General features: G+C 41.0%; 2 protein-coding genes across 5 annotated transcripts; both read left to right on the top strand.

The window, feature by feature from the left end:
* Nucleotides 1–1,060: 1,060 nt before the first annotated feature.
* LOC121895611 (serine/arginine-rich splicing factor 6-like) lies at nucleotides 1,061–6,556 on the top strand. 2 transcript variants are annotated; one of them, XM_042408943.1, is made up of 6 exons: nucleotides 1,061–1,249; nucleotides 1,653–1,786; nucleotides 3,587–3,705; nucleotides 4,214–4,416; nucleotides 4,568–4,654; nucleotides 4,813–6,556. In XM_042408943.1, exons 1-6 carry the CDS (start codon nucleotides 1,143–1,145, stop codon nucleotides 5,252–5,254), a joined length of 1,092 nt encoding a protein of 363 aa, XP_042264877.1. In that variant the 5' UTR covers nucleotides 1,061–1,142; the 3' UTR covers nucleotides 5,255–6,556. The 2 variants fall into 2 exon arrangements, with proteins under 2 accessions (XP_042264877.1, XP_042264875.1); XM_042408941.1 differs by having other exon boundaries at nucleotides 1,653–1,813.
* A 344-nt stretch (nucleotides 6,557–6,900) lies between these two features.
* Nucleotides 6,901–22,842, top strand: l3mbtl1 (L3MBTL histone methyl-lysine binding protein 1). 3 transcript variants are annotated; one of them, XM_042410369.1, is made up of 22 exons: nucleotides 6,901–6,932; nucleotides 8,376–8,574; nucleotides 10,452–10,639; nucleotides 11,454–11,583; nucleotides 13,326–13,488; nucleotides 13,941–14,079; nucleotides 14,340–14,388; nucleotides 14,726–14,814; nucleotides 15,191–15,295; nucleotides 15,437–15,572; nucleotides 15,695–15,786; nucleotides 16,107–16,258; nucleotides 17,249–17,325; nucleotides 17,573–17,658; nucleotides 18,159–18,269; nucleotides 18,357–18,498; nucleotides 19,560–19,662; nucleotides 19,780–19,968; nucleotides 20,043–20,092; nucleotides 20,384–20,541; nucleotides 20,639–20,701; nucleotides 20,839–22,842. In XM_042410369.1, the coding sequence occupies exons 2-22, from the start codon at nucleotides 8,406–8,408 to the stop codon at nucleotides 20,971–20,973; spliced, it is 2,526 nt and encodes an 841-aa protein (XP_042266303.1). In that variant the 5' UTR covers nucleotides 6,901–6,932; nucleotides 8,376–8,405; the 3' UTR covers nucleotides 20,974–22,842. The 3 variants fall into 3 exon arrangements, with proteins under 3 accessions (XP_042266303.1, XP_042266306.1, XP_042266304.1); XM_042410372.1 differs by lacking the exon at nucleotides 6,901–6,932 and adding an exon at nucleotides 6,948–7,055; XM_042410370.1 differs by lacking the exon at nucleotides 6,901–6,932 and adding an exon at nucleotides 6,948–7,059.
* Nucleotides 22,843–23,453: the final 611 nt, after the last annotated feature.

Raw genomic sequence — 23,453 nt, 5'->3', positions numbered from 1 at the left:
GTTGATGCTCCATCTGTAGGCCTAGTAGTGTTACTGGGCAAATAATGCATTCATATAGCTGAGATTTGTCTTATTAGGAACTGTTTAGTATATCGACCACAAAGTGTACAAATAGTTTATTATTAACAGTTAAACGCTGCACTATTAACTCAATTTTAAAAGATTATTTTGTATAGAAACAGGAAGTAAAGTACATATTAGATGCTGGCATTTCAGAACTTTCATCTTGAGAGACCCTTTTTTTTTTTTTTTTTTTTTTTACATACAATTAGCATATAATAAGAGGTAACTGAACTATAAACCCAGGGACAGATGATTAAAAATGGGATGTGGGATTTTTTTTTTTTTGTCTTAAATGTTGCTTAAATGATAGGTTCACCATGTCAGGTGCCCATATGAACATTGTTCATACTGACCATTAGAAGATCCCTTCATGATGCACTTACAATGTAAATGATGGGGACAAAATCCACAGTCCTCCCTCTGTGCAAAAATGTATTGAAATTTTTTATCTGAAGCTAATATGAAGCTTCAGCATCTAAATTAGTCAAACCAAGTAGATATCTTTCAATGTTAGTCTTTTTTTGTACCAAAGTTCCTCTTTTTGTTACTATACTTCCACCAGCTCAACAGGGAAACACTGTCCAAGGAAACACAAAGAGGGAATTTGATGCTAAAAAGACTGTAAATGTGGCTACTTGATATGACTAACTCAGATTGCTGAAGCCTCATATAAGCTTCAGACACACTTTTAAATGCATTTTTGCACAAAATGACTGTGTGAACACATTGTTTTGTCCCCCATCACTTACATTGAAAGCACATTTGAAGGGGATCTTTAATAGCCAGTATGAACAGGAGGAAAGATTACAGCGAGGAAAACCTCTTTCAGTGTTCATATGGGCACCTGACTGGTGTTTTAAGACAGAATTAATAAATTGTGAACTTGTCCTTTAATGGAAATATTTTAACTCAGCCCGTGAAGGGGATAAATGTGTGCTTTTAATTCGAAGTTAAATAACGGAAATGACGCGCTGCTAGCTTCGCTGTGATTGGCTGGTTTGGCGGGTTCTTCTTGTAGGAGAAGCAGCGGTCGGGTCCAGCTTGCTAACGAGCCGCGGTGAAGAGCAGTCGACATAACCATGCCTCGTGTTTATATTGGACGGCTGAGCTACCATGTCCGCGAAAAAGACATTCAGCGATTCTTCAGCGGATATGGGAAGCTCATGGAAATCGATTTAAAGAACGGGTGAGTTTTCCGTGAAGACGAGTTAACGTCTGCTAACGCTTCCCAGCCAACAGTTAACCGTTCATGTTAACGACGTCAGCGCTGGCACAGAAACATTTCACTCTTTTTCTGTTAAATGTTTATCACCTCTGCAGTTAACTTCGCTTGGAAGTTCACACCGCGCGTTAATTTTGTTTAGATAGCACCAGTGTTGGTTTAAATGTTTTGTTTCCTTAACTTTGGTCTTGTCTGTGTGGCAAATGTCGCATGGCCAACATGGCGTCTTTGTGTTTGCTACAGCGCGGAGCTAGCGGGCCGAGCTAACGGTCGTTAGTTCAGTGTTTTTAATGGACGTGAGTTTAAACTTTTTGTTGTGACTTTATTCATTTTATTTTTAAACCATGCATTTCCCTCCCATCTCCAGCTACGGATTCGTGGAGTTCGAGGACAACCGAGACGCCGACGACGCCGTGTACGAGCTGAACGGGAAGGAGCTGTGCGGGGAGCGGGTGATCGTCGAGCATGCCCGGGGGCCGCGGCGAGACCGAGATGGCTACGGTGGGGGTTACTGGGGTGGTGGGCGCAGTAAGTGCAGTCTATTACAAGATACCCTCTCTTCCCCTTCCCCTTGGGGTGAGGTGTCGATGTGGACTGCACAGAGAGAGAGAGAGAGAGAGATATTTGATACTGTGTCGCTAATTTAGATTGGCAGCTAAAGTTTACAGATTAATTGACGTTAGAGCAACGTTAATTGACCTTTTCAGTTGACTTGTTGACTCTTGACACACACTCTCACACACACACACACACACACAAATAATCACGGTTTATAGCCAGAAGGCTTGAATCCTTGAAAGCTAATGTGTAACGTGGCTGTAAGTTTATTATGGCTCAGGTTGCATGCAAACTTTAAGTTAGTGTTAATATTGATATTATTCATATTCATGTTTTATGTCATATGTAGCAGCATGACTATGAACAAACTTATGTAGTCGATTAAAACGGGATTTGTTTTCTTTCCTTTCTTTTTTTTTTTGTTTTAAGTGTTCAGGAGTCCAGTTTAATATTTGTCTTGTGTTGGAGCTCATCCCAGTGAGCAGTTCTCAGTTTTGATCGTCAAGGGTCGGTGACCTGCAGGTTTTTGCTCCTCCCTAGTGATCACGGTCTACACTTGATTGGTCTGTGGGTCATTAGCTATTGGGAAGGGACAACAATCTGCAAGACACAGCCCTGGAGTAGTAGAACTGAGAGTGTAGGATGTAAGAGTTGGCAGTAGTTAAAATGGCCTGAAAGCAGGACTTATCATGCATTACAAAGTCCTCTTGGATAATTAAGTTTGGTGAGCCATGTTTTGAAGGTGTGAATTTCCCACTTTGCACCTCAAAACAAAATTAATCAGAAATTATCACCACAAACTTAGCTAGTGTAATTTTAGCTTAATCATTAGGAGTAGACTAACATTTTCATGTGAAATGTGTATTTCTAACTTTGGTACATATTTTTATATTCAACATTAACAAAAGTCCTTGATGTTTCAATTTGAAAGAGTCCAGTTGCGGGCTGAGGCTGAGAGTCCATTGAGGCTAAAGATGACTGGCTAAGATGACTGCCTGTCCCGTTTGGCCTTGGCTTTCACCTTACAATGTGTGTGTGACCTTTGCCCCCCCTTGATCCTTGGCTGACCTAACCGGAAGCCATGATGACAGCAGCCTTTTGCCAATAGACCAGGGGCGATGGTGAGGATTGCCATTGGTTTCTATGTTGACAGCAAACATAAGTGGAGCGGCTCTAGTAAAGAACTTGCAATCAAAAAAAAAAAATGTAAGTGAGAAAACTGGAAAACGAAATTTCAGGCTGACACCCGGTCAAATGGCCTAAAACAAAGATTGGTGTATGTGTCACCGTTCTTAGCTCAATTTGATCTAACGGTGTCCTTGACCGCAACCTATGTGGATGCCTCCTTTCTGTTTGTGTTACAGGGTTCAGAGGTCTTGAAAGAACATCACTGTCCATTTGTTTATGCAGCTAAACCATCACAGTGTGATGTATCGGAGTAAGACAGGCTTTGTATTGCCGGAAACAGATGCAGTGGTGTTCTTTGCAGCAGAGAACAACTTCATTGTTGAACAATGCAAACTTTAAAGAGCCTGTGCATGGGCTTGTAGATCACTTATCTGAAGCTTTGTGTTTGAAAATGGGATCAGAGGGACTCCTTTCATTAAGAGCAAATTTATACCCCCTTGGGCTTTTATCTGGCAAGTCACTGCCTTGTTCATTTGATAACCCAGACCAGTAGTTCTTTGTGTTTTGGCCATTTTAGTGTTTTCTAACTTTTTCCATGTGCTGTTGTTTTTAAAGGTAGCGGTTACAGCAGCCGGAGTCGCTCTGGCAGGGATAAGTATGGACCTCCAGTCCGTACTGAGTACCGTCTGGTTGTGGAGAACTTGTCCAGCCGCTGCAGTTGGCAGGACCTGAAGGTACATATTTAAACAAACTGTTGTTTCTCCTCAGTTAAGTCAACTGTGGTGAATCATCAGATCAAGATGGTTTTCACCACTTAAAGGACAGGTTCACAGTTACTCTATTCTGTCTGAAAACAACAGTCAGATGCCCATATAAACATTGAAACTTACTGTAATCATTCCTCCTGTTCATACATGTCATGGCTAATAAAAGATCTCCTTCAAATGTACTTTCATTGTAAGTGATGGGAGCTAAAATCCACCATGTGTCCACGCAGTCATTTAGTGCAGAAATGTATTTAAAAGGTTATCTGAAGCTTAAATGAGGCTTCAGCAGTCTGAGTTAGTCATGTCAAGTCATACCTGCCACATTTAAAGTCTTTTAACATAAAAAGAAATACTTTAAAAATTGTGAATCTGTTCTTTAACTGTATGGACTTAGTCTACTTAGTCTTTCTAGAAGTCTGCAGTTTGCAGCACATCAGGATTTAATCATTTTTTCTCTCTACACTCTGTTATTCAGGACTTCATGCGTCAGGCAGGAGAGGTGACTTATGCAGACGCCCACAAGGAACGCACCAACGAGGGAGTCATCGAGTTCCGGTCCCACTCGGACATGAAGAGGGCTCTGGACAAGTTGGACGGAACAGACATCAATGGAAGAAAAATTCGTCTAGTGGAGGACCGGCCTCGCAGACGAAGGTCCTACTCTGGCAGCCGCTCCAGGTTGGTGAACCACTCAATCAGTTCTCTGATGTTTTAGACTTGCTGTGTTGCAAGAAATGCCCGCCACGCTCCCCTCATGACACCGCACAAGTGATATCTTGCACAAGAATCTGCTTCTGCATATTTTTAATTTTTGTGCTGTCATCCTCAGATCTCGTAGTCGTCGCCGCTCCCGCAGCAGGAGCCGTAGAAGCCACAGGAGCAGGAGCTCCAGGAGTCGCTCCAGATCCCACTCCAGGTGAGAACAGATCCAAACCAGGAAAAATAAGAATAAAGTACATTTTAGTTTGAGTTTTATGTTTTAATACTGGCATGAAGTATGTAGACAACATATTTAATGCAGCGCCAGACATTGATCAGTTGTGCACGTATAAGCATTTCTTTTATTCCTTACAGGTCTCGTTCCCGCAGCAACAAGAGACGCCGTCATTCCCGCTCCAGATCTGGAAGGAAGTCTCGCTCCAAGTCAGGAGAAAGCAAATCACGCTCTCGCAACCGCAAGTCCCGTTCTCGATCCCCCAAATCCAAATCTCGTTCACGCTCCCGCAAATCCAGGTCCCGCTCAGCTGAACGGAAATCTAAGTCCCGTTCAAAGAGCCGTTCCAAGGTGAAGTCCGAACGGGATTCACGCAGCCGATCCAAGGAGATGTCCGGTGAGAAGAAGTCCCGCAGTCGTTCAGCTTCCCCGGTGGAGAACGGGAAGGAGGAGCGTGCCGTAAAATCCGCCTCCCGCTCCCCGTCCCCACAGGAAGACGACCGCCGATCCAAGTCGAGGGAGAAACGTTCGGCCTCCCGCTCAAAGTCCCGCTCAAGGTCTCGATCAGCTTCTCAGGATTAGTGGGAGTAGAGGAGGGAGGCGTTTCTCTGATTGTTGAGCTTGAATCCTTTGCTGTACATAATGAGCAGTTTCTTCATACTGGCTTTATGCTTCCTGACTCGTCTACTTTTCTCCTTCAAGTCTGCACTTCTCTCAAAACATGTTTTAGATGCAGTTTCATCAGAGGATGCACGACAGTGACAGGGCTACTTGATCAGTTTCTTTCCAACACAGTCACTTTTTGGAATCATTTTGGTCTTCATCAAATCATCTTCCTCCCAGAAATTATTAATTCTCACAGTAATTATTTTCAGAAACCAAACTGCTGGTCTTTAAAATATTGAGAGCTAAAACCTGAAGTAGTTAAAGTCTCCCAAAAATGTCAACAACTTGAATTAAAATTTATTAGAAGCTTTTTATAGCTGAGTAAGAATTAAGTTGTATTATTTTACTTTGTGTCTCAGTTTGCCACAAATCTTTCTTTGGTTGGTATATTGATGCGGTTCAGTGTCTCATGTCCAGTGACGTCTTGGAGCATTCATGATGTTTGATATGACTGTTTTAGTTTCGTACTTTTTCAAACTGCACAGCTGTGGGAGAAAAGTAGCGTGTGGCTACAGCATCGGAGCGGTCTCCCTTTCATCTGCAGGCTCAGTTGACAGATTCTTTCAGAAAGCAATCTTCATGTTATCTCGCGGCACTAAAATGCACAACTGGGATGTAAGAACATGTACTGCAGAACTGCAAATTTACAAGAAAAGAAAACGATGAGGGTTTGTTTCATGGTTGAACAATTTACATTGTAGATGGACGATTACGATCCCTTTTTAACCTCTTGTACATAGAGCGTGTGATCAGAATTTAAAAGACGTATTCCTCTTTGTTGCTACTTGACTTTTTTGTGTGTGTATAAATTTGAGCAAGTAATCTGTGGAAAGGCCCATTTTTTACTTTCTGGATTTCAGATTTAGAGTTTAAACGCCTCAATAGCAGTTGGATATCCTGTTTTGCAGCCCAGATTAAGTCATTTTCAATTTGTTTTTGTTTTGTATGCAAGTTTGAATCTGGGTGTTTAAGGAGTTTGTCATGCATCTGCTTGTTTTAAGTGTGCAGCTAATACAGGAGCTTTTGAACTCAAAGGACACATGCATCCTAGTCTCTGGTTACAAAAACATGAAACATCAGTCTCACTGAAAGCGTCCCCTCTCTCCATCTTGTGGGAATAAATTCAGATTATTTTTTTCCTCTCCATGCAAATGAGGTCTAACAGAAAATGTCCTTTTTTTATTGTACGTTCAATTAAAGATCTTAATGAAAAAAAGACCTTGTCTGTGATGTGTCTTTTTTTGTGTTTTTTTGTGTCAGGATTGCAAAACCCTTGACTGCAGTATCGACATGACCTACATCCTGCTAATTATATAATAAACGCTGGTTATTAAGGGATGGTGCTTTGTGGGTAAAAAAAAAAACAACAGCAGGATGTGTTGGAGGTGAAAGCAGACGCAGTTTAATTATTGGGAGTAAAATGCGATCGAGCAGCTGTTAAACTGTCCAGGCTGATCGATAGTGCACTACATTATTTTCACATATCGACCATTGCTGAGGTCTTTTCGGCGTTACACGGTACAGCGAGCGGTGACTGTACTCTGGGCCCGCGCATGCGCAGTCGGAGCCCCGGGGCCGCAGGAGATCAGAGCTGGTAAGCCAAATTTCAGTTTCCGAATTGATCCGCAGCCACGAATTTACTTCACATTTCTAATGTTCCTGTAAATATAGCAGACGAGAGCATCTTTAAAACCTCTACAGCTTTAAAGGGACAAGTGTCAGTATGTTTTTGTTTTTTTTTTTCTCTTGAGCTGAAGCGTTTTTTTTAGCGGTATGATTTACAAGCAACCACAAAGCTGTTCATCTTAAAAAAATATACATTTGGACATGGCAGGCGTTTTAATTGACCTAATTGAATTAAGAAGCAGTCGCGCCGTTGTTACCACGATATATTTAACGCTTAACGTTGTTGGGAGGTAAAAATGTTGCTCATTCATATGAGATGTTGCCGGAATGGGTGACAGGGTTCATTTTTCACTAAATGGGATCTTCACAGGATTTGAGACACTGGTTTTACACATTTTTTTTTTTTTTTTGCCTCACGGATTTCAGATCCTCCGCCATTTTAACTGAAATGCTGTGTTTTTTTGTCTGTGTGTGTGTGTATGTGTGGACTTATGCGTAAATATTGTGTGACCATTTTTGCCTTTTTAATTGGAGGGAATGGGAGCTGTTTAGAAGTCACTCGGGGTCATGTCTGATGATGATGGAGGAAGGCTTCTCTGCTCTGCCGTCATTGTATAAAATGGCACTCATAAATAAATTACTTATTTGATCTTTTTTTTTCTGAAGTTGGGGGAAATCTCCCGTAACAATTTGAAGTCTTTCTTCTGTAATTTATTGTTAAATCTTCATTCACATGTCTCAGAGCTTTTTTTTTTTGGAGGGAAATAAGAGGCAAAAAATATGCATTTCTATGATGTAATTATGATGGTCATATAATATTCTGATTGATGATTTTCTGTTCAGAAATGGTGTAGCACCAAAGTGGTTTATACTGTCTGTTATTTCATCTTTTTCACCTCGTGTTCCTGTGCATTGTATTAATAGCACAGTAAAACCCTTAAAACCAGATCAATCAAACCAGTATAACAAATGTTTTAAGGAGAGATGATCCAGAAAGACTTAACTGAACATTTCCAGTCCTGTCAAGTTTATTTATATTACCTCAAAGTGCTTTACAATATGTTCAACATCCTCTATCTTAAGACTTTTAGATTAAAAAATTTAAAAAAAAAAAAAAAAAAAAAAGGGAGAAACCTCCAGATGAGACTTGTTATAGATGTCACACATAGTAGAGCAGAAAGAAACAACTATAGTGAAATTACAACATGGAGGAACAGAATGACTATTAGGTAAATATAGTGCAAACATTCACTCTATAAAGATTATGGATCAGAGAAAATGTCAAGAAACTTTCATCCTTAGTGGCGTCACACACTGGTACGACCACAAGGACGCATGCTGTTAATGCTGTAAACTGGTTTCTCTGTTAAACCACTAAGCTCAATGCTTCCTGTGCTTCATCCTCTTCCAGCGCTCCGGAGTAAAGCACAGGGACGCCGTTATGAGTGCCAAAGTCAACATGGAGGCTCCGCCACCCAAAGAACCCGATTGCACCCCTTTGGCCCCGTCCTCTTCGTCCCCCAGCGAGACCGTCCTCATCTGCGGCAGCGACGGTGTGGCCAAGAAGGCTCGACCCCAGACCCACACCACCACCGCTCTGCTCCTACCAGGTGAGCACTGGAGGTCGTCTGAGGCCGCGGTGTCCTTAAGCAAGACCCTGACCTCTGACCTCCTTGTTGTGAATGTTGCCACGATGATCAAGTATCATCTTTAAAAAGCAGCTTATTTATTCTCCACAATGTTTCACTTTACTGGGATTATATCCAGAAACCAGGAAACTCATCTTGTTTCATCTAATGTTTCATAATCACATATGTGTTATTGTTATTTTATTGTATTGGATAAATATGTCAATCATCACCTAAAGTCTCTCTTAAAGATCCTCGTGACATGTTTTAAGACAAATAAAAATATTCTGCTTCAGAGCAGCCAAATATTTGATGGTTCAGGCTTCTAAAAGTGAAGATTTGCTGTTTTTTACTTTTTATATATGACAGTTAATTTAATATCTTAACATTTAATTGAAGACATTGATCTCTGAGGAATTGTGAATGCCATTTTTTCACTATTTTTTTTAACATTTCATAGTCTAAACGATTAATCAACTAATCGAGAAATCGATAATGAAAACACAACCCTGCTCTGAATAATAATTTCTGTCTGCTGGATGCACGATGTCTCCTCTTTCACTGGAAAGACAACCCTCAGTGTTTGTGCTCTGGAGGCTTCAAGTTTCCACATCACTCTTCTGTCATAATCATACTTGTCTGAACACGTCTTAAACTCAGACTCAAGGTGAGCACAGAGAAACTTTCCCCCTTCAGCAGATGAACATGAAAACAGCCTTTTAGTGTCAAACTCTGCACAGTGAAGCTCAAACATCCAACTGAAGTCACAAGAAGAAAAACATATTTCTGAGCAGAGGGCGACTTTTAGAAAACAGGTCTTGATTTATGAAGGTCGGGATATTTTCTTTGAGATTATAATCAATTGATGTACAAATGTAAAATTCAGTGTAGTGTCTGTCTATCAACATGGCGGTCTCTTTTGTTTATAACAATTACTGCATGCCTCTAAATGATAGAACATGATAATGATTTATTGATGTGAAATTGTAATAAGCTCCTTTAAAAACTGGCATCATCTTGTTCTCTTGGACCTGAGTCAGTATTTAGATGTAATGATAATAACTAATTAACATGACTATAAAGTATTAAATGTTACCTTATTATTTTATGTATAGTGGGAACATGTCATGTTGTTGTAATGCTGAAGAAACACTGGTCTCCAGTAACACATGCTAACATAGATTGTATCTGTACAATTCAGCTCTGTTGTATCAGAAATTTGCTTTTCATTGAGAGTTTTTGACGTGTAGTAAGTTACATGTTGAAAACAGGTAGAAAAATGATACAATACAATATAAACAGACTAAGAGTCTGCAGCCTGAGCTAGATGCTAACACATTCACAATGACAATGCTAACGTGCTGATGTTTTGCAGGTAAAATGTTTACAATACACATTTTACAATTTACATTTTAGTTTAGCATGCTAACATTTGCCATGTAGCACAGAACAAATTACAGTTGAGGCAGATCGGTGTGTCATTAGTTTTGTTGGTATTTGGTCATAAACTGAAGTACAGGACAAACTGAAATGTTTGCCTGATGATGACGGAGGATGAAAAGCCACGTAGGAACATTTGATGACAGTCCATTTAATCATTGTTTAGACATTTCACTAAAAACTACAAATGTGAACCTCATGGTGGCGCCACATGAAAAGTCAACGAATCTCTTAAGTCAGAAGGATTCATCCTGTGGGAGCCATGAACGTCTGTACAAAATTTCATGGTAATCCATACGATAGTTGTTGAGATATTTCAGTCTGGACCAAAGTGAACCGCTAACGTGGCTAAAAATAAGATAACATAGCAAACTGTGCCCTCTTGGGTGAGCTACATTTGAATTCATTTCGCTCTACAGCTCCTGTTCCCGGCCATCAGAAGGTGGAGGTGACTCCAGCTGTTACCGTGGGAGACCCGGGTAAAGGAGGCAGGGTCACTGAGACAGCCAAGCCCACCCTGACAGCACAGGTGGGCGGGGCTTGTAGCATCGTCCACGTCCTTGAATGGAAGGAAGGGATGGCCATCCTGCCCAGCAGCAACCTCAAGGTAAAGAGATGTTTCCGACATGGCTGTTCTCCCGTCATAACATCGGCTTTAGAGCAGATTTAAAGATCTTTATCTCTTATTTTCTCTAATAACAAGTTTTTATAGATTATCCTCGTTCGTCCCATCAAACTTATTCTCACAGCAGTTAAATGAATTCACACTAGGGCTGAGCAATATATCGATATTATATTGATATTGTGATATGAGACTAGATATCATCTTAGACTTTGGATATCGTAATATCATAATATGACATAAGTGTTGTCTTTTCCTGGTTTTAAAGGCTGCATTACAGTAAACTGATTAATTTTCTGAACTTATCAGACTCTTCTAGCTGTTCTATTATTTGCCTTTAAACACTTTTTTACCCATTATTTATTAAAAATCTCATTTTGTTAATATTTTGTGAAAGCACCAATAGTCATCTCTACAATATTGTTGTAATATCGATATCGAGGTATTTGGTCAAAAATATCATGAGATTTGATTTTGTCCATATCGTCCTAATTCACACTTTCAGCAGGAACCTCTGTTCAGTAGATCAACTGCAGCGAGATAACGCTAAACAATGTGCACATCGGTTAAATGTCAGGAAAGAAGAAAAAAAGATTCATGATTTTACAGATTCACCACTGGAAACGTAGTTATAATGATTCAGGCAACACTGTATATTGTGTAACTATAATGTGTCAAATGCTTTTATTCTAAATGGGTTGAAGAGACACGATAAAACATCATGATACATTTTGACAGATGGATCCATTGATGCGAGCGAATATGTGTGTGTGTGTGTTTGTGTGTTTGTGTGTTGTAGTTCTGTGTGAGTGACGTAGGAGCGCTGAGCACACTGATCACCCCAGGGACCACTAGCAGCACCACTGAACCAGCAGCAGGGACTTCTGGGAGATCCAATGACGCAGAAAGCGCTCCTCCAGACAAGCCAGGTAGAGTCATGGAAACAGGTTACATAAGGATGTAGTGATGTCAGCGACTGAACACTAAATACTGCAGTTAAGAGAAACACTTGAGAAGCTGTAGCTGCCCGCAGGATCCGCTGATTAGATCATTCAAACGCTTCACACAAAATTAAATACGCCGATCTGCTACTTTACTTTGGTTTTAGATGCATCGCATTGAAAGTCAAATGAGCGATCTTGATTATTTTCATGAACTAATACTGAATACGCACTCAGTAAATCGAGTGTTTCACCAAAGATAAATACCACTGAACAGTTTCTGGACTGATTCCCAGCAGCTCCGCTTTGTCGTCATTATATCATCAATCAGCCTTTATTTAATTTCTGGTCACTCAGGACAATTTGTACCAGTGAGGACAGAAAAACGATTATGTCATGAAATATTCACCCTAATCAGTGACTCATTATGAAACATTATACAATATATAACATATTGTGTAAATCATCTCCTATAATATAACACGTATTCAATCAATAAAGCCTTTGTATGAATCACTGTTGCTTTCTGTACACGGCTGCAGTGTCACTTGAAGTCTGATCTTTTCAGTGATTCACTTGTGCGTGTATTAAGCAGAAATGAGCAATAATTACATCAGCCGCAGCAGAGCTCCTCTTGACGAGTGAAGAGAAAGCAGCTGCAGGTTCATGTTGAACATATCAAGCAGGCAACGCTCAGATGTTCCAAATCCAGCTGAAAAATAAAAAGATCAAAGTAATCGATAAGTAGAGGAAGAACCCCTTTTCCCTCGAGAGCATCTTTGATGTATCGCTGACTGAAATACAGTATGTTACTGCAGTTTTCATGCAACGCAGAGCTTTTCGGCTCAAAATGCAGTGATTGATTCAAAGATAATAGGACGCACTAGATCGTAGCTCCAAAGTCTTTTTGTTAGTGACTGAAAAAGGCGACGTTTCATCCTCATCGGATCTTCATCAAAATAACTTATATCTCTGCATATTTTGTATTGAATCTTGTAGGACAACAACTAATGATTATTTTCATTATTGATTAATCTGTCGATCATTTTCTCGATTTATCCATTAGTTGTTTGGTCCAGAAAATGGTGAAAAGTCCAAGATGACGTCATCAAATGTTGTGTTTTGTCCACAACCCAAAGATATTCAGTTTACTGTCATAGAGGACTAAACAAACCAGAAAATATTCACATTTGAGAAAGAAAAAAATGACTCAAAACTGTTAATGGATCATCAAAATAGCTGGCGATTAATTTAATAGTTGACAACTAATCGATCAATCAACTGATCGTTGCAGCTCTATAATCTTGAAAGTGAGAAATTAACAACTATATTAGCCTGAAAAATCATTAAGCTCAGTAAATCCTGAAGGAACGGAGCCGAAGAAACACCAGACTGAACATTAGTGACAAACACAAGTGTTAAGTTTTAACGTTCCGCTTGTAAGTGAAAATAACAACAGAAAACATACAGTTTATAACGACGCTAGCTGACCGTTCATGTTCAAACCAGCTTACAAGCTAGTTAACTGGACTAATGCACCTTCATCACCATGGCGAACATTGTTTCTATTATATGTTCTTATGTTATAAGAAATAACCAGATATCTAACGTGAGCTATGTGACTCCGCCCGCTGAGCTTTAAATACACAGATACTAAAATATCAGCCTCCAGAGCAGCTCAGACATGTTTTATCACTAAAACATCACCGAGCCTGTTCTTTATATTTCAGATGTGTCAGCTCCTGTCGGCTCTGTGAGAGGTGCAGCTGTGCAGCCAGAGAGGCCGGTTCAGGCCAAACCTGAAGTCCAGGTTGGTCCGGGCCAACAGAACCACGATCCCAGAGCTCAGAGGACCTACACAGAAGAGCTACGCAGAGAGCCAATCACTGACAAGTATGTTCATCGCAGCTGATTTCATATTCACACATGTATCTTTACATACACACACGTCATGTACAGTTACACACACACTCTTTCCTTCCTCCCTAACTCACATGCCTGGGTTTGAAACACACCCTCACTGCAGGCATTCTGGGAAACCTAAGACATCATTAATGTGATTAGATGAGATTAGATAACACTGTTAAAGGGGAAACTTATCTAGTCATCCTCACTCTGTGACAAACAACAAAAGATAGTCAGACAACATATGAAAGACATACAGCAGTAACACGAACTCACAGATTAATAAATAGTGACTGAGCTACAGGAGGAAGGTGGGTTCACCAGAACTGTACGAGAAATCACAACAAAATATCAAAGAAGATAAAAAAATAAGGACTCAGATTACAGACGGGTGATGTGTTCAGACTTGAGGAACACCGTCTGCACTCTCTGCTCCTCAGGAGGAGTGTCGGGGTGGAGAAGGTGCCAGCTGGCGGGAGGGTCTCCTCCCTTAACCCCGATCACCTGAAACCCATGAGGAAGAGGAAGAGGAAGGAGTACCTGAGTCCCTCTGAGGAAGACTCCGACATGGAGGGCACAGTAGGTTTAACATCTACACATAACATCATGTTGTCATATCAGTCGCAATGTTGCAAATCATGACTGAAAGTCCTTGAAAATAATACAAACTGTTCAACAATAATTTGCTCTAATTTGAGTGATAATATTGTGTCCAGTCGCTACATGTTTGGCTGTTTTTTACTCTCTGTACTTTGGAAACAAACAGACAGCAGAGTAAAGGTCATTTGTGTTGAAAATGGAGACTTTTTTTGAATTTTTATTCCATGTTTTTTTTTTAGGATGAGAAAATGGATGATTCTAAAGCAGACGGCAGACACATCAGAGGAGGTTGGAATCATTTTTCTGCATCTGTCTTTGTCTTATGTCTTATATCATCCTTTGTCACGCTTCTTTTTGCTCATTTGTTGGCTTTTCTTCAGTTCCTTTCCTGCTCACAGGACAGTTAGAGGAATGGACGTTAATAATATAATGTTGCAGTGGTGTCAGACACTGAATGTAAAGTAATATTTTACTCTGAGATGAACATTTTCACTTAAAATCACAGGAGCAGTGATCTTCTTGTCTTTCTGTTTCACCATTAAAGTCTTTCAGTTTGAGGCTTGAGTGCTCGTGATGTCTTGTTGTTGCTTTAAATTAATCAGCTTGATTGGTATTTGTGGTGAAGGTGGAGACAGTAAGACAGAGCAGTGGACGTGGGCCCAGTATCTGGAGGAAACCAAAGCTGTCGCTGCTCCCAACAAGCTTTTCCAAGAGGTACGTTTGAGTTGAATATTCAGAGTGTAGTTTCAGCCTGAGCTGGTGAGTGGCACATACACGCAGCTTCACCCAGCACACACGTCATTTTTAATGACTTCTTTTACTACTGCTGCAGCTCCGCTTATAGCACAGAGACACATCTGATGCTCTGAGTGAACAAATAGTACAAGAACGCAAAAAAATGTAAATTTTCCTGGGAGATTTTCTGTCCTAGTAGAAATAAAAAAATCACTAGTTCAGGAAAGTCCATTTGCTGTGATCTGATTTCGTCTGTTCTTTGCCCAACTTCTCGAGAAAATCTAATTTGTTTTCACTTTATTTTAATCGTTATGTTCTCTATGGAAACATTTGCTTTTTTATCCTGTGTGTCCAGACCCAGAGAGTGCCGACAGTGAAGAACGGTTTTAAACAGGGGATGAAGCTGGAGGGCATCGACCCGCAGCATCCGTCCATGTACTTCGTCCTCACTGTGGCCGAGGTGAGCCAGACGTCCATTAACACGGTCGATGGACTCTAATGGCCAGGATGATTATTGAGGATTAAAAATCACCGTTCACTCAAAAGACTCGCTCCGAGGAGCTCAGCCCACTTTCTCTAATCACGTCATGTTGTCACGCAGGTCTGCGGTTACCGGCTGCGGCTCCATTTTGACGGCTACTCTGACTGCCACGACTTCTGGGTGAATGCCAACTCACCAGACATCCACCCTGCGGGCTGGTGTGAGAGCACAGGACACAAACTGCACACTCCCAAAGGTCAGAGGTGACAACACTCTGAACACCATCAAAGACCAAACAGCATGTAAACAGAATAAAATAACACGACAAAAAAACCCCTGAATCCTGTTGATCGTCTCTTTCCTTATTCTCTCCTCCAGGTTGTAAAGAGGAAGAGTTTACCTGGACCAACTACCTGAGAATGACTAAAGCACAAGTGGCTCCCAAAGAACTCTTTGCCAGTCCTGGGAGGGTAACTGCCACTATATAATATACGGTAGTTGTATAATCAACAAGCATGAATGGATGAGGTGAATGATTTAGTGTTGGGAAACCAGTAAACGAGGTTGTTAGGTATTTATAGTTTTTTGTCTAAGTCGGACTTTCTTCTGCACTGCAGAGCAATCTGTCGCCCTTTTTAATGATTTATGACTGAATAAATAAATTTAGAAACAGTCAAACAACACGATGAATTTTTCAAGGGTTCGGTTTCTGTATCACATCGTGTATCCTGTCTCGTTTTCCTCATGTGCGCCTGCCGTGTAATTTCTAATATTTTTGCTTTTCGTGTAGATCGATGTGAAGAGCAGTTTCGAGATAGGAATGAAGCTCGAGGCCGTCGACCGCATGAACCCCTCCCTCATCTGTGTAGCAACCATCACTGACGTGGTGGACGACCGCTTCCTGGTTCATTTTGACAACTGGGACGACACATACGACTACTGGTGAGCCTCACAAACATCAGGGATATGATTTAAAAAAAACCATCTAGAATTAATATGATACCAAACAGCTGTAAAGAAACTGAAGCCGGTGAGTCATGAATCTGTTTAAATAGTTTCCCACAAGTCTGTTGGCTGATTAGACCTCTTCTCAGGATTGTATGGGCGTGCACAGACCGCTTGATTGACAGCTCCCTGACTTTTGTTGCAGCTGTTAGAGCGTGACGTCTTGTATTTTTACCTACACTTGGTGTGCTGCTGTTTGTCTTGTAATGTTGTTATTTAAATGAAGCTTCATTATGTATTTGCCAGCACGGCTCCGCCAAACACAAACCTGAGCAGAGGTCTAGTCAAGCAAATAATTAAAAGCACTCACGTGGTTGTGCTGAGTCTTTAAAGCTGCAATATACAATCTATACATGGTCACTAGGGGGCAGAATAACTCAAAAACAACCTGACATATAATCACCATATACAGTTGCTATGGATACAGTGTTAGCAGACAGTACTGACACATCCAGCAGACATCGTTTGTTCTCAAGTCATGTCTTTGTTCACTTGGATTTCAATGCCAACATCCATTTTCCTTTCAGCTCTTGTTTGTTTTCAACCAGCTTCTGAGTAAATATCTGTTCCCTTTAAATGCTCCACTTTCTTCACCAGCCTCTCCATAACTGTGTGTTTTTTACAGTCTGTCAGTGGGTTTATCAGAGCTTTGGGCTGCATGAAACCTAGTTGATTACAGCGCTGACATGAACCAGACTAGTAAATATGTTGTAAACTGACAACAACGAGCTAAAAGAGGCTCAGCAGAGCTGCAGAGCCGGCTGATCGTTTTCTCCTTGTTAGTACAAAGCTTTAAATAAACATCAGCCACATCCTCCATTTACAGTGAAACCATCAAACTGCAGCTTTGCTTGTTTATTATCATTTCTTTCTCTACCATTTTTGCTTATAACACTTGTTGTTGTTGTTGTGTGTTAAAATATGCAGGTGTGATGCCAGCAGTCCGTACATTCACCACATTGGTTGGTGCCAGGAGAGGAACCTGCCATTAACACCACCTCAAGGTGACCAGTGTTTCTCCCTGTAAATCTTTCATCATGTTCATTAAATGGGTCATAAACTTCAAAAACAACTCTTGTCCTTTTTGTTCCTTTCACTTCTATTAAACATGTGAATACAGCATGGCATAGGCATGAGTCACTAATTACACAAATCACAGATTAGTGGATTGTTGAGCCAGTGGAAGAGAGTATGTAGGCGATGAATGTTTGTATTTCCTGACTGATTTTAATTTAATTTCTGTTGCACCAGATTATCCAGATCAGGCTCTGTTCTCCTGGTCTCACTACCTGGAGGAGACTGGCTCCAAGGCGGTGGCAGCTGACGCCTTTAAAGTGGTGAGAACAATGAATAAATGTATTATTTTTGATTTCATTCACAGTATTGTCAGAGATTTTTACACTTTGGCCTCTAGTTGAACAGCAGCGTGGTTTCTGGCAGAAGCAGCAGCGACAGTGAGGAAAAAATGTAATAATGGCAGCAGCCGAATCGTATGAGATTTGTAACTTCTTTAGCCTGCAGACAAACCAAATCATTTATACTGTAACTACATGAGCTCCTGGACAGAAATCTGAGGTGGAAAAGATAAAGAATTACTGATGTGCCTTTAACAACGCTGCAGTTAGTACATGAGGAACAGCTGAGGTGTGACTTTATATCACAGATGTTGATGCACATGTACTGTTTGCAGTTTAAAGCAGTATAAAAACATAAATACTAGAAATTAAGTTTGCTGCCTGTAAAGCAAATGGAAAGTGTTTTTGTTCAGTTTTTTTGGCTGAACATACTAGTTTAATAAATGTTTTTTTCTTCCCATCATCCACTGCTCTTTTACTAGCGTGCAGCCCACAGCTTCCAGCCTCAGATGAAACTGGAGGCAGTGGACAAGAGGAGTCCTGGTCTGATCAGGGTGGCTACAGTGGAGGAGGTGGAGACTCACCGCATTAAGGTACTGATGGTTTTCACGTACCCCATATGTGTGTGTGTGTGTGCAGTATTTATACGTGTCGTAGCTTCATCTCTGTTCCTATTTCAGATCCATTATGATGGTTGGAGTCACGTCTATGACGAGTGGATGGACTCAGATCACCCCGACATCCATCCAGCAGGCTGGTGTGAGATGACCAATCATCCGCTCAAAGTTCCCCCACGGGACCCCAAAACACACCAGCCACACGGTAGCTACCAGCAACACTTCAGGCAAAACAGGAAGTTACAACAATAAATATTTTGTGCTCTGAGTTAATGATAAATCCCACAGGATTAGCTGAATGTATCTCCCCATATAATGACATGTAAATGATAATTGAACTGGCAAATAGAAAAGTAAAAGGAGACGCAGTTGGTGAATTGGGGAAAATATATATATTTTTTGTATTTTCTGTACATGCCCCTTTTTTTGTCATTTTGTGTATTTTCAGTTAAATCCTGTATATAGAGATTTATTTCCAGTTAAAACTCTCCTGACAAGTTCACCTTCAATTCATTTAGGAATGACTCATCAGTGATTCATCTTTGTTTATTTATAGTATCCTTTTTAAATCTGATCTATGTATGGGGGGAGGACAAGTCTGTCCAGAGAGGGTCGTCACCATGTATCCATGTACACCAGGGGTCAGCAGTTAGGTTCAGGATTTTTCATGGCGGGGCTGTTAAACACAGACTTATGTTTTGTTTATTTCTTTTCATTCATTCAAGAATAAAATAGATTTATAGGACAGTTAAGAACTGTATCTGAGGGGGGAAAATCCACATCAACACACCATTTCTGTTCAACTGCCAACCATTTGTGTTTGTGAAGAACAAATCTGTTCTGATCTCACAGGCTAAAGTTGTGGAATTCACACATTAAACTTTAATCTCTGGGAGGTTTATTAGACTTAATTTCAGCACCATTAACTGTTCAAATCACATGAAGCAACCATAGTTTTAATTCCTCTCCTCGTGTGGGGACAGTGTTTGATGTAACAAGGTTATATTACAATAATTAAAGGAGCCTTGTGTTTATTTTATCTACAGTAGATTTGTGAAAAATTATGTAAAAGTTTTGTTTCAAACTGTGAAAATCAAAACTTTCATCAGGTGGCCAAATATTTTTGCTGCAAGGCTGGATTTGGCCCACAGGCCGCCATTTGCCTATCATTGATGTACAGTATGTGTGTTGTTGGGTGTGTGTGTGTGTGTGTGTGTATACATGTGAGGGTTCATGTGTCTGTACTATATCTGTATATATATTCAGGACCGAGGGAGCCTCCTGCTACAGCCCAGTCCACCTACCCCTCCTCTGTTCCCTGTAAACCCATCAGCCACCCCAGAGCCAACAAGTACAGCTTCCACAACAGGTCAGAACTGAACTGAGCTCATCGAGTCATTTCATGGATCCTTTACTCTACAGGACCATCTCGTCCTGACATCAGTTTTGGCCCCCGAAAGAATGTTTGTGTCTGTCTTTGAAACAGGAAGTGTCCGACTCCTGGTTGTGACGGCTCAGGCCACGTGACCGGCCGTTTCACCGCCCATCACTGCATATCCGGCTGCCCGTTGGCTGAGCGTAACCAGGGTAGGCTGAAGGCCGACTTGTCAGACTCGGAGTGCAAGAGGAACCTCTTCTTCGGCCAGAGGACCAAGAAGACCCATTACCGTGGCAGGTAAAGGTGTCTTTTAAGTATGTGTGCACGTTTTTGCTTTTTATCTCTACATTAATCTTCTCCTCTGTTTTCAGGATCGGTCGTCCTCCCAAATACAGGAAGAACCAGCAGAGAGACTATCAGAGTGAGTTTTCTAAATGCACTTTCCATGTCCGACTTTTTACTCTGCAGCGTCTGTCAAACCTGCAGCTTCATTCTGCTTTAAGGAGTGAATTTCAGTTCACGTCATCTGCAGGTGTGACGGTTGTCTCTGAATCTTTTCTACCCTGAAACAAACACCAGATTCTTGAAAATTTGGGATTTTTCTGCATGAACATTGGCAGCTTCAATCTGAAATATTTGTGTTCATGTCATGAATCAGCAGCAGTTGAATCTTGACATGTTTGTGTGTGTGTGTGTGTGTGTTTGTGGTCAGACATGTCCTCAGAGGGTGTGTATCCGTCACTGTTCATGTCAGCTCTGAGCGGTCAGTCAGACAGGACTCTGTCTCTGTGCTGGGAGCAACACTGTAAGCTGCTGCCCGGCGTTCAGGGCATCCACGCCAGCCAGGTGGCGGCATGGAACGTGGAAGAAGTGAGAAAACATTGTCTTCTTATGTATTTATTTATCTTCTTTCTCTGACAGCTCTGATTCCTCTGACTGTCTGAAATCTGATGTATTTGTGCTGCAGGTCTTCAGGTTTGTCCAGAATCTAATCGGCTGTGAAGAACAGGCTCGTCTCTTCAAAGAAGAGGTGAGACCACCAATAAGACGATTATCCGTACAACAGAGCAGTTTGTTGTTCACAGCAGTAAACGACAAACCTTCTCTTGACCTTTCACCTCTACGTCCATTCACATCACCTCTATTTTGTTTGCGTCTCCCCCCCAGATGATTGACGGGGAAGCCTTCCTGCTGCTGACTCAGACCGACATTGTGAAGATCATGAGCATCAAGCTAGGCCCCGCCCTCAAGATCTCCAACGCCATCCTCATGTTCAAGAGCACAGACGAGGGACTCAAGTGATCCCGCCCTCACTCACCAGGCGCCAGGCCGCCGATCATCATGTGCCAAATCCATTCTGTCGCAGGGAAAAAGACCCTGAACCCTTTTTCATGTGTTTGGTGTCCTGTACCCATCAGAGAGAGGGAGGGGGGGAGGGGGGGGGAGGTCCGATCAGGGTTAAAGGGTTAAAAAAGGAGAAGTTGGAGGAAATACAGATGCTTTTTGGAGACTAATGGAGGAAACTGGTGTGAAAGGCTTTTAAACTGGATAGAAGGTGGTTGGGGTGTGCGAGGGGGAACATCGGATGATTTCCGAGTTTGGTGCTTTTCACAACTGATGCGTTTGGTTCAGTATCTGGGTTCAGTCATCACCAAAACCCCCTAAACATCATCGGCCATGTTTCACATCAGCTACAGATCTGCGGTAAACGGTTTCACCAAAACGTTCATTATGTACATTTACATCCACCTTTTATGCTGAAGTTGAATTTGCACTTTATTTGTGGGATATTAAAGTGAAAATAGTAGAAATTCAAACAACTGTAAACAGGTTTCTGTGCTCAGCTGAGGTGGGAAACGCTCTGTATCAATGCAGAGAAGATTTCCTAACAGATGTTTTTAAATAAACATCCTGCTGCCCCAAACACACAAACCAGTATTAATACATTTATGTCCTGAATGATTAAAGGCAGCGTTTCTATTGATGTGAACTGTAAAACAGGCCAGTTCAAACCATACTTAGTTCACCTTGCAGAGGAGGACTTGGATAAATCTTACACATGACCACGTTTTGATGAGAATCGTACCCAGATCTGGACTAAACCTGTCAGTTTGAGAAAATATGACTCGAAGTTGAAATCAACAAAATGGGGAAAATACTGAAAATACTGGATGTTCTAACAGGAACTGAGGAAAATGTAAATGTTGAGTAAAAGGGAAGAAATGGGGAGGACTGTGGGCAGGGTGGAAAAGTGGCCAAAATATATGTATACTGTATATATATGAGAGGAGTTTAATGCAGTAGACGAGGCTGGTCAGTGAAGCTCTAACAAGCTTCATGTTTTGTGCAATAAAAAAAAAAAAGACAGAAGTACTGTATTCAGTAACACTTAATATAACAGCTCCTCCTCGTTATCAGAGTCATTCTTCACACCGCAGCAGAATGACGAAGCTGCTTGGAAAAGGTGCCAACCTTTTCTCAGTTTCCTTATTATTCTAAAGTATTAGTCATTTGTGTTTAATGCCTCAAAACTCTTCTCACTGTACTTTGTACTCACTGCTGCGATAACGTGATGCAGGAGCTGTCATTTCAAGTGTCGTCCTCTGATCCAGAATCTGAGTGAAAGAACAGAAAAACAACACAGCGTTTTGAGTTTTTATCTCTATATGCAAAAGATGTTCAATTATTTTTTTGAAAAGATGAAAAGGACACTTTGCATTGGCAATTTTAGCACAACTGTGAGACCCAAATGGATTTTTTCCACTGATATTACCACACTTGGTCACTAGAGAGTGTAAAAAATCCACGTTCTGAAGCACTATAAACACGGATTTGGGATCTAGCCAACAGAGCTTGTTGCAGTTTACATGTGGTGGAAACTCAGTTCAGAGTGTGTTCTTTGAAATGTTTACATTTTATGTCAGAACTGGTTTAAAAAAAAAAAAAAATACCGTATGGATTTGATATTGTGAGATGAAAGTTATTTTACTGGAGTGTTTTAAGGGCTTTTGGAATCTCGAATATTACTTCTTTGTGTGTCTCTCTGGTGGGATTTGTGTGTGTGTGTGCGTGTGTGTGTGTGTGTGTGTGTGTGTGTGAGTGCGCGTGTCAAGATAATCATGGGTCACAAATGTCATTCAATCCATATGAATTAATAAACGTCCAAAGCTGTCTTCTTTCTCTATGTCTTATATCATGGATCACACACACACACACACACACACACACACACACAGCATTTCCTGTGCAGGTGTGTTAAAGGGAGAGAGATTCACTGCATGTGTGTGTGAGTTGCACTATTGACTATAAACTTACTTTGCTTATATCACATCCCCCTATTGACTATATTGTCGTCAACAGTTGGCTGTGGTGGTGACAACTGGCTCCACGCCCTTTATGTTTCCTCCGCTTATCTCCTTGTTCCACCGCAGCAGAGAGCGGGGACACGGGTGTCGCTGATAACCTGCTGCTGCAGCCAGACTCAGCAAAATGAAAGTATTCACTTGACTGTTTGGTGGTAAACGTTTCACACGAGAAGGAAACAGCAGGTGTGCAGCTTTTATTTGTTATCCTCTGGAAGGAGGAGACGCTCTTCAGTAATTTGACTTTTCAAATTAAAGTCAAATTAATCCAAAATGAAGAGTAAAGATAAAAATAAGTGAAGTTCACCTACAGTATTAAGCTGCTTGTTTAATATGTGGTGAAGAGTGGGTTCAATTTCCTGCATATTATGAATAGCTGTGTGTATCTGTGAGACATTTCAGACTTATATTTATATAAAT

This window comes from Thunnus maccoyii, chromosome 4 (assembly GCF_910596095.1).
Source record: "Thunnus maccoyii chromosome 4, fThuMac1.1, whole genome shotgun sequence".
In the NCBI taxonomy this organism is placed as follows: domain Eukaryota; kingdom Metazoa; phylum Chordata; class Actinopteri; order Scombriformes; family Scombridae; genus Thunnus; species Thunnus maccoyii.
The sequence above is the reverse complement of the archived record's forward strand: the minus strand, read 5'-3'. Positions and strand labels throughout refer to the sequence as shown.